The 10,998-nt window shown below is 43.4% G+C and overlaps 1 protein-coding gene across 1 annotated transcript in view; it reads right to left on the minus strand.

The window, feature by feature from the left end:
• The window catches only part of ZNF157 (zinc finger protein 157), an 8,840-nt gene extending 2,143 nt beyond the window's left edge, over window positions 1-6,697 (minus strand). The window contains exons 1-4 of the mRNA XM_006772138.2: window positions 6,479-6,697; window positions 2,662-2,850; window positions 830-956; window positions 461-556 (exon numbers count right to left, since the gene is read on the minus strand). Coding sequence (XP_006772201.2) covers window positions 461-556; window positions 830-956; window positions 2,662-2,676 — 238 coding nt within the window. The 5' untranslated portion in view covers window positions 2,677-2,850; window positions 6,479-6,697. The remainder of the gene's footprint in view (window positions 1-460; window positions 557-829; window positions 957-2,661; window positions 2,851-6,478) is intronic.
• Window positions 6,698-10,998: the final 4,301 nt, after the last annotated feature.

A 10,998-nucleotide genomic window follows, 5' to 3' on the forward strand; every position in this document is an offset into this window, starting at 1 on the left:
TAGAATTGCAAGGAGTACAGTGATATTAATTTATTCACTGCTGGATCCCCACACCTTTGCACAGAATGTGACCAGCATATAGTTGACACTCATGAATGAATGAATGGCTACAATAGAAGGCATCTGAAGCAATGGAGAGAAGGAAGGCATTGAGAACAATAGAGAGAGAGAGGCTGGCTAAGGATAAATGTCTAAGGTGAGGCAGGCAGGGACGGACAAGAGTGGTAAATAACCACAAAAATCAAGATAAAATAGGAGAGAACACCAAAGTGTGAGCATGATACTGGGCTGTGTGATTTAGACATCTGAAATATACAGGTCTTCTGTTCTCCAGTCATTTTCAAAGAGCAAGGACCTCTAAAGAAAGATTCCTGAAAAGTACTGCTGAGCGATAACCTTAGACCTGAATTCCTGGGCTCTTATCTCCCGTTATCCATATGCCCAGTTCTTGCTCACTCACCTGGGTAGCCATGGCCTGAGGATTCCTCCTCTAATATCCACAGCTCTTCGCCTCGCTCCAACTTGAAGATCATCTCTGGTTTGGCCACGCAGAGGCCTGTTAATGGGAAATGGCACAGGACATGGGCCAAGCTGTCTGAGCTTTAGGGTCTCTGATGGAGGAGGAAGGTGCATCTTCATGAGCTGCACGAGGAAGGGGGCCCATTTAAACCTTTCATCGGGGGAAGTGAGAACACACACACTCTTCCTGTGCCCCAAACTGACCAATCATCTGTGACCCTTGAATCTAAAACTAAAATATCATTAAACTCAACAACAACCAAAAAAGAAAACACATGCTACCAGGAGTTACATGGACAATAATTCTCACCCACAGATGCCAGGTTGCTGTAGTTCTCCAGCATCACATCCTTGTGCATGGTCCTCTGAGCAGGGTCCAGTCTGTGCCACTCCTGTCGGGTAAAATCCACAGCCACATCCTCGAAAGATACAGATCCCTGTAACAACAATCTGAAATGATCAGAATGGGACACATAGAAAAAACTTCTGGGAACTAATTCTCTCAAAAGAACACCATTAAGAATTTACTAGAAAAAAAAAGAATTTACTAGAAAAACTACACTGGAGCCCAGATGGTGTGGCTCAGTGGTTGAGCATCAACTTATGAGCTAGGAGGTCACAGTTTGATTCCTGGTTAGGGCACATGCCTGGGTTGTGGGTTTCATCCCCAGTAGGTGGCGTGAAGGAAACAGCTGATCGATGATGTTTCTCTCTCATTGATGTTCCTATCTCTCTATCCCTCTCCCTCCCCCTCTCTCTCTAAAAAATCAATAAAAATGGCCCTAACTGGTCTTGCTCAGTGGACAGAGCGTTTGCCTGTGGACTGAAGCTTCCCAAGTTCGGATCCAGTCAATGGCACATGCCCAGGTTGAGAGCTCGATCCCTAGTGTGGGGTGTGCAGGAGGCAGCCAATCAATGATTCTCTCTCATCATTGATGTTTCTATCTCTCTCTCCCTCTCTCTTCCTCTCTGAAATAAATAAAAATATATTTTTTAAAATATATTTTTTAAATCAAGAAAAACGTATTTACAAAAAAAATTTAAAATAAACTGCTGTTGTTGCCTACCCCTGGTACTAAGCAAGAAACAGCACCTGATAAGGTGATTTGAATTTTGTAAAATGCATATTTTGTAAAATGCACAGTTAAGAATATTGCTAGTTCCTCTCCGTAACACTCCCTAAAAAAAGGCTGTATTTGAATAAGGCCCGGAAGAAAAGTAAGCCATGTCTGAACTGCAAACACCAATAGCTCTCTTGATGCCTTTAGACCCTTACGCTCTGTAGGAAGTAGCGATAGGGTTAAGCCTCAGACTGACCTGTTGGCAAAGCCACAAACAAGTCCCAGCTTAGAGGGCACAGCCCTCTTAGCATAATTAGGCTTGACCTTATAATGCTCCCTAGATCTCATCTGGGAAGCTAATGGGCTGAGGAAGGTCCAGCAAGTGCTGCCAAAACAAGTGAAACCCACAAGAACATTGTAACTATGGTGACCACCACCTTGCTTACCTCTGGCTATAAAATAAAGGCTCAGCTTGCCTCTGGGTCTCTCTCTGTGGCCTCAGCCAGGCACAGAAGATCCACCTAGACCCAGCTTATTCTCTTTATCTATCTTTTCTACATCCTTTGCCATCCCTCCTCAGGCTCACCAAACCCTTGGCTGAGCTGGCCCAGTACAATGCTCCACACTCAGACATAATTCTCAAAGTGTGTGCTACTTGTACTAACAAAGATGGGAGCCCAATAGGCTTATGACCAAAATAACCATGGTGACAGGGAGGGAGTTTATGCATAGATTTAACAACATGGACTTCCAGTCACCAAGGCAGACCTGGTGGCAGCAGAGTGCCTAATTTGACAGCAGCAAAGACTAGCACTGAGTCCCTGATATGGCACCATTCCCCCGGGTGATCAGCCAGCTATCCCGTGGCAGGTTGATTCCATTGGACCACTTCCATCATGGAAGGGGCAGCACATTATTCTTACTGAAATAGACAGTTACTCTGGATATGGATTTGCCTTCCCTGCACACAATGCTTCTGCCAAAACTGCCATCTGGGGCCTTATCCACTGATCAAGAAACTCACTTCACAGCAAATAAAGTGCAGCAATGGGTCCAAGCTCATGGAAGTCACTTGTCTTACCATGTTCCCCACCATCCCGAAGCAGCTGGCTTGATAGAATGGTGGAATGGCCTTTTGAAGACTCAGTTAGGCCTGCAGGACAAGATGGAGTTCCTGCAGGTCCTGAAGCACGAACTGCAGAGGGTCAGTGGCCACAGCAGCCTCCATGACTATACACAAATTTTCTTCGGGGCAAATCCTGTTGGTACACTAGTGGGGGGAGACAAATATGGAAACAAATACTATGAAGACAACAGTTTTTTGGCTCTTACCAATGGGCTATATATACACAGTACTTCCTCACCCCTTATCCACAGGGATATGTTCTGAGACCCCCCAGGGTGGTGGTCGGCAAACCGTGGCTCGTGAGCCACATGCGGCTCTTTGGCTCCTTGATTGTGTCTCTTCCACAAAATACCATGTGCGGGCGCGCACATACAGTGCGATTGAAACTTCGTGGCCCATGCGCAGAAGTCAGTTTTCAGCCTGAGCGAGTCTATTTTGAAGAAGTGGCATTAGGAGAAGTGGGGGGTGTTGGTCAGTCCGAGGGGAGACGCGGCGCAGGTGGGCCGCGGGATACACAGCGCGGGGGAGGTACATTGTTTTGAGGTACATTCACTGAGGTCGACCCCTTCCAACTCTCCCATCCACACTGGTCTATCTGAAACAAGTATACAAGATGAGTACCCTAATTAAGGTAATAACAATGTACCTACCTATATAGTTTAAGTTTAAAAAATGTGGCTCTCAAAAGAAATTTCAATCGTTGTACTGTTGATATTTGGCTCTGTTGACTAATGAGTTTGCCGACCACTGTCCCAGGGGATGCCTGAAACCACAGAGTGATGCAGCCAAAAGCCAAAGAACACCTTGAAGAGGCAAGGAAGGATGCTCCCGCAGAGCCTTCAGAGGGACCATGGCTCTGCCAACACCTTAATTTCTGACTTCTGGCCTCCAGAGATATGAGAATAAATTTTTTGTTGTTTAAATCCAAGTTTTTGGTCATTAGCTATGGCCGGCCTGGAAACTAACACAAATTTTATTGGGACGTGAGGCACTACTATAATTACCTAAGAATGTGCAAGTGATTTTGGCTTGGGATAATGTGTAGAATCTGGGAGAATTTTGAGGTGTGTGACACACAAAACCTAGATTGCCTGGAAGAGACTATTGGAAGAAATATGGACATTAAAGGCACTGCTGCCCTGGCTGGGTAGCTCAGTTAATTAGAGCGTCGCCCCCATATGCCAAAGTTGCAGGTTCAATCCCTGGTCAGGGCACATACAACAATCAACCAATTAATGCATAAATAAGTGGAACAACAAATTGATATTTCTCTCTCCCTTCCTCTCTCTCTAAAATCAATAAATAGGTTTGGCTTGGTGGTTGAGTGTCAACCAATGAAGCAGGAGGTCACGGTTTGATTGCACATGCGCAGGGTTGCAGGCTTGATCCCCAGTAGGGGGCGTGCAGAAGGAGATTGATGTTTCTATCTCCCTCTCCCTTCCTCTCTGAAATCAATAAAAACATATTTTTTAAATCAATAAATTAAAACATTTTAAAGGCATTGCTGCAGAGGGCTCAAAAGGAAGTGAGAAAGAGTAGAGCAAGCATCTATCATCCTAGAGAATAAGTGTATCATCATGAGCAGAATGTTAATAGAAATATGAACATAAAAGGTGTTTCTAAGGTGAGATTTCAGATGAAAATGAAGAACGAGTTACTGGAAACTGGAGAAAAGACTATCCTTGTTATATAGTGGCAGAAAACTTGATAATATTGTGTTCTATGGTTGTGTGGAAAAATAGAACTTATAAGGAATGAACTTGGACATTTAGCTGAGAGATTTTCAAGCAAAATATTAAGGGTGTAGCCTGTTTTTGTCTTGCTGCTTATAGCGAAAGGTGAGACAAAAGAAACATATTGGCTAAGAAGCTATTAAGCAAAAAAGGGAACCAATACTTGATGATTTGGGATATGCTTGTCCTACCCATAGTGTAAAAAAAATTAGAAAATTCACTGTTCAGAACTAGTGCTGTGGAGAGAAAGCCAAGAGTGTAGCTAGATAATCTTTTCCTGAAGAGATGAGATATGTGATTCATGACCCACTGAACCATCTAGGAATAGAGATGGGATTATCCAGTAAAGATCTCTTGGCCGATGGGGACCTACACAGGAGAGCCACAAGCCTTTTGAGAATGTTGTATGTGCAGAAACACTGCAAGCTTGAACTGAAAGGGACAAATAAAGGACAAAAAGAGAAAAGGCTGTCAGGCTTCTAAAATATTACAGGTAGGAAACCATCTGATGGAACTACCTAGCTTTAAACATATGCTTGTAAAGAAAGGAAGAATGACTTCCAGGGAAGAGTCAGAGGGTGGGAGATGCAGGCCCAGAGGTAGAGAGAGGCCAATGGAGCAGTAGGTGGTACAGGGGTTGAAAATGGTGCCACAGGTCCAAAACATGGAGCCATCTCAGCCCCACAGGGCAGAGCATTAAGCCACAAAGAATTATTTTCAGGCCTTGTGTATGGATGTTGCTGTGAACAAAACTAACTCCATTTTTGTGTTCCTCATTTCTATTCAAGTTTTTCATGCTATGAACTCTGACCAACCTCACTGTTCTTAACCACCACACCAAAGCTTTATAGTTAATGATTATTTGTGTTTCTTAAACCTACACAATGTAGCTGTAAAGATTCTTGTCAGTAGTGGCCAGAATGGCATGGCAACCAGGATAAATATCAAACTAGTGTTAGCATCAACTCTAAACACTCATCTATCTCAAGGCCACCAGGAGGTATGGCTCCTGGCACATACTGCATTATTTGTCCCTTTCTCTTGGCAATCATTAGTACCTAAGCTATACTATACTAGTAAACAAGGTAATGGAACAGCAGTCTGATAGCAAAGAATATCTGCACAGACTGGTAAGTCACCTGCCTGCTCCAATCCTATCCCTGTAAGGAACTTACCTTATAATAAATTCCATTATCATCTATAGAGTTGCCTGCATCATTTTTTGGCATCAATAAATCCTCTCACCTGGCTGGTGTGGCTTAGCGGTTGAGCATATCAACCCATGAGCCAAAAGGTTGCAGGTTCGATTCCTTCTCAGGGCATATGCCCAGGTTGCAAGCTCAATCCCCAGTGAGGCCCATGTAGGAGGTAGCCAATCGATGATGTTCCTTTCTCATCAATGTTTCCATCTCTTTCTCTCTCTCCCTTCCTCTCTGAAATCAATAAAAATATTTTTTTTTTAAAAAAGAAACCCTCTCATTACAGTGGTCACTACACTGGTGCTCCATCCTCAGACACCTTGAAACCTAATGGAATTGCCAATTTCAAACTTGCTTAGGACCAGTGACCCTTCAATTCCTTCCAATTTCTCCCTTTGGAATAGAAATGTCTATCTTGTGCCTGGTCCACCATTGTACCTGGGAAACAACTTGTTTTTTAATTTCACAGATTCACAGATGGAAAGAAAGTTTGTCCCAGGATGGATCATACCCAGTCTCATCCCATCCATACTTGACTTAGTTTAAATAATAAGATCTAGGGCTTTTTGAGCTGATGACACTTAGATGAGATTTTGGACTTAGAGTTGATGTTATAATGAGTTAAGACTTTTGGGGCTGTTGAGATGTGGTGAATTTATTCTGTACCAGGGATGAACATGAATTTGGAGACCAGAAAATGGACTATAATGGGTTGAATAGTGGACCCCCAAAAAATATGTCCATATGCTAACACCTGGACTCTGTGAATGTTACCTTATTTGGGAAAAGGATCTTTGCATATGTAGTTAAGGATCTTGAATTGAGATCATAGTGAATTACCTGGGTGGACCCTAAATCCAATGACAAGTGTCCTTATAACAGACAGCAGAGGAGAGGGGAGTGATGCTGTGGTTCCTGGGCACCATTCAGGTCGCCATCACATTGGCCAAGAGGAGCAGCATGGTCTTCACGGTGTTCACGGCAGGTGATGATGAGCAATCTACACAGATGGCTGCAAGTTGGGAAGATGACAACGTGACAGAAGCATCCTCAAACAGTTCTGTTGCTGTTAAAATCAATACCAAAAGATGCATTCACTAAAAGTTGAAACATCAGCTGCAAATGGGAACCACTCAGGAAGTTTAGTCTGTTTTCATCCCTCATTTGAACCCTGTAACACTTCTAAAAACTCTCCATCCAGCCCTAACCGGTTTAGCTCGGTGGATAGAGCATCGGTCTGTGGACTGAAAGGACCCGGTTCAATTCTAGTTAAGGGCATGTACCTGGGTTGCGGACACATACCCAGTAGGGGGCGTGCAGGAGGCAGCTGATCAATGTTTCTCTCTCATCAATGTTTCTAACTCTCCTTCTCCCTTCCTCTCTGTAAAAAGATCAATAAAATATATTTTTAAAAAAAGAAATCAAATAAAAACATTAAAGCTTTTTAAACTACCCTCTCCAGTTATAGAGCGTAGGGTAATTCCATAAGGGGCTAGATACAAAATAAAATTATAAGATGGTTTTTCCTCTACAACAACAATGATAAAATGAAAATAGGAAAAACCCATTAGTAATGATAGCAAGAAATATATGAAATAAACTTAAAGAAATGGTACCTACAAAATTTTTAAAAGTTTAAAAAAACTGACAAATATGAAAGTCACATAGACATACCATATCCCTAGATGAGAAGATGTAATAGAAATGTCAACCCTTTCCAAAGCATTATACTTAAGTAATGCAAAGAATTAAAGAGGAAAAATTAAACACAAAGCTCAATAAGATGGTGCATATAAAATTTTAGCTAAAGAGACTCTTAAAGGGAAATGCATGTTCTTAAATGTTTTTTCACAACGAAAGGCTGAATATTAATAAATTAATGTGTAATTTAAGAAGTTGATAAAGAGAAAATAGTACAGGTTCGAGCAGAAATTAAGGAAATAGATATATTAGAGAGGATCAACAAGGCCAAAAGTTGGTTCTTTGGCAAGACTAATAAAATTAGCAAACTTCTGGGAAGACTTATGGAAGAACAAATCTAAACAGACACACTATTTATTATTATTAAGACTTGGCAACAAGACACAGCAAGTAGTCTAAAAACTAACAACCCCAGAAACCCCCATCTCTGTCCCGCATAGACTCCCATTTATTAACTAGAGTCTTTAATTCCCCACCAACAGACCCCACTGACAGTGTATCATTCCCAAAAGCCACCACCTCAAAATCACCTCAATGTCAAGTCACAAACCGTGCACTCGCGTTAGCGCCGCGCGCCACCAACACTTAACGGCCTCTGAGGGACACTGTTGTTTCCTATCATCACCCCTGCCACTGCCCCTTGTGGGGGTGTCGGTTTTGCACACGATCTTTTTTTTTATCTTTAATTTCTTTATTGGTTAAGGTATTACGTATGTGTCCTCATCCCCCCCCCCATTAACCCCCAGCCTCACCCCCCACTCATGCTCTCATGCCTCTGGTGTCTGTGTCCATTGGTTAGGCTTACATGTATGCATACAAGTCCTTTGGTTGATCTCTCCCCTTCCCCCCATGCACACGATCTTAAGGGCTGTGTGGCTGTGGTCTACTCACTCTGAACCAGGTGCAGTTGTGGATCCGCCCAGACTTTGTCCGTGAGTGACGTTGTAGGGCGAGGAACATGGCTGCGCCCAGGCGTCAGTCCATGACGGACGCCATGTGAGAGTCTATTCCGTACAATGGGCTGTTCCACAGGAGGTGGGGGCGGGGGGCGCTGTTCATGGAAAGAAACCTTCTGAGTGTGAGTTTCCGTGAGCAACTGATCTTGGGAGCTGGGTTCTAAAGGTCTGTGCAAAGTTTACAGAAGTAGAGGTGGCAGTCTCCCATCCCTGGGGGGAGGGAGATGTTTCCAGATGTTCAAAGGAGATACCACTGGGGGAGGGGTAAAGTCCTGATCACAGTTTCTTCCTGGGAGATGTCACTAAGAGGAAAGGAGAAGTTAGGATGGTACAGTCCCCCTCCTGGCTGATACCACTGGGCAAGAGAGGGAGGAAGTCAGGGTGGTACAATCCTCACCTTGGAGATACCACCAGTAAAAAGAGGAAAAGTCAGACTAAAGCAAGTCCCTTCCTGGGCGATACCACAGGAGAAGAGGGGTGAGGAGTGTCAGGGTGGTACAGTCTCCTCTTGATGTGGGTAGGGGGTACAGGGAGGGGGAGGAATTAGTATGGAGGAGACTTGAATCCCCCTCAGACTCCATTCCCTCCATTAACCCACTCAAATAGTAACTAGGAACCCTAGCTGGTTTGGCTCAATAGATACAGCCACTGACTGAAGGGTCCGGGGTTTGATTCTAGCCAAGGGCACATGCCCGAGTTATAGGCTTGATCCCCAGTAGGGGGCGTACAGGAGGCAGCTGATCAATGATTCTCATCATGGATGTTCCTCTCTGAAATCAATAGTAATATATTTTTAAAAAATAGTAGCTAGGAAAATAATTATAATAGTAGCCTTCAATATGAACAACTAACGTTTTTCAGAAAATTGTCAATAGAAAAATATTTAGAAAAACATTATAAGCATATTTTTTATGAAAATGCATCTCCAAGACGTGCCCCTGACTTATGTTTATGTTGTCAATCAGGCTGCAGCAGTTTACACTCTCTTGTATGGAAATTCAGGAGATGCTACTGAGTCTTGAGAAAGAAGAGAGATTCTGGGTGTTCTTCACTCTGAACTACCCATTCTTCAAAACCTAGTCTAAGTATATCCTCCAGCAGGAAGCCTTTTCTTACAAGAAGGTAGTGAGGGCTTTTTCAGACCCAACAGGCCCTGGCTAACCTTGGGTATGGGTTGCTGGGTACCCTACAGACAGACATTCAGATGTCTCTGGGCCTCAGCTCAACAATCAGGAGTGTTAGACTGACAGCCTCTCAGAGTACCCCACTTTCTCTGTCTCCCCTGCAGCATTTGTGAATTGAATGGGAGAGAGAATGGCAACTGTGAGAGCATTGCTGTACCACACACACTTGTACGAAAATTACCAAAATTTATTGTGTGACTTCTGGTCAACATCTCAAATCCTGGACTCTGTTAACGTCCATCACCAATGCTTCCTTGGCTGATCTCAAGCCCGGGCCTTTTTCTTTTTAAGTCTACAACACCTATGTTGCACTCTTCTGATCTGGATGCATGTCCTCTATTAATGATTCCATTATCAATGTCCCTGGATTTTGACCCTAAATACAAACTATTGCTAACTTTTCCACCATATGTGCCCTTTATAGATTGAGAGACTAGGCATATGTTAATTTTCCATTATCAATATCTATCTGGTCTAGATCTCAACTATTAGACCATGGTTACCTTTCTTTTTAATTTTAGAGAGGGGAAGGGAGGGGGAGGGGGAGAGAGAGAGAGAGGTGAGAGACACATCAATTGGTTCCCTCCAGCATGGGCCTGCAACCACCACAGTACTTGCCCTTGACTGGAATCAAACCCAGGATCCGGATCCTTCAGTCCATGGACTGATGAAATAGTAGGCTTCAGCCTCTGGAGATCTCTAGACTAGAACTCCTTTCAAGGGGTGGGATTTTTAAATTTAAAAAATATATTTTATTGACTTTTTATAGAGAGGAAGGGAGTGGGATAGAGAGTTAGAAACATCGATGAGAGAGAAACATCGATCAGCTGCCTCCTGCACACCCTCTACTGGGGAGGTGCCCGCAACCAAGGTACATGCCCTTGACTGGAATCAAACCTGGGACCTTTCAGTCCATAGGCCAACGCTCTATCCACTGAGCCAAACCGATTAGGGTCCTGGTTACCTTTTTAACCATTGTCATTTTGATTATACCTCCCAAACAGACCTCTATTACAGATGCCTGGTTTCAAGTTCAAACTAGAGGGATAATGATGTTTGTAAAGTAACAGAGGCCCCAAGTTCAAGAACTAGACCTGAAGACCATTGAAGGTAGACTTGCATTCAGGGTGCAAGTCTGTTTATAGGCCTGGGCTTATGGCCTACAAAACAAGATAGTGATTTCTTCTATAATCATTAACTGTTATTTTTAGATCAAACCAGGAAGATTGATGATGGAAATGTCAATATTTTCCTAGGATATAGACGTGGAATCTTTAATGGAGGCCCAAAGTTCAAGATAAGAAGTGGATGGGAGAACCAAGATGGCGGCATAGGTTAACACCGGAGTTTGCTGCCTCGAACAACCACTTCAAAAATACAACTAAAAGACGGAACGGACATCACCCAGACCCACAGGAATGCTGGCTGAGTGGAAGTCCTACAACTAGGAGGAAAGAGTAACGCATACGGACACTCAGAGGAGGCGCAGTGCTGAAGTCAAATTCTGAGGTGGGGAGTG

The sequence above is a fragment of the Myotis davidii genome, unplaced genomic scaffold (genome assembly GCF_000327345.1).
Source record: "Myotis davidii unplaced genomic scaffold, ASM32734v1 scaffold2786, whole genome shotgun sequence".
Lineage (NCBI taxonomy): Eukaryota > Metazoa > Chordata > Mammalia > Chiroptera > Vespertilionidae > Myotis > Myotis davidii.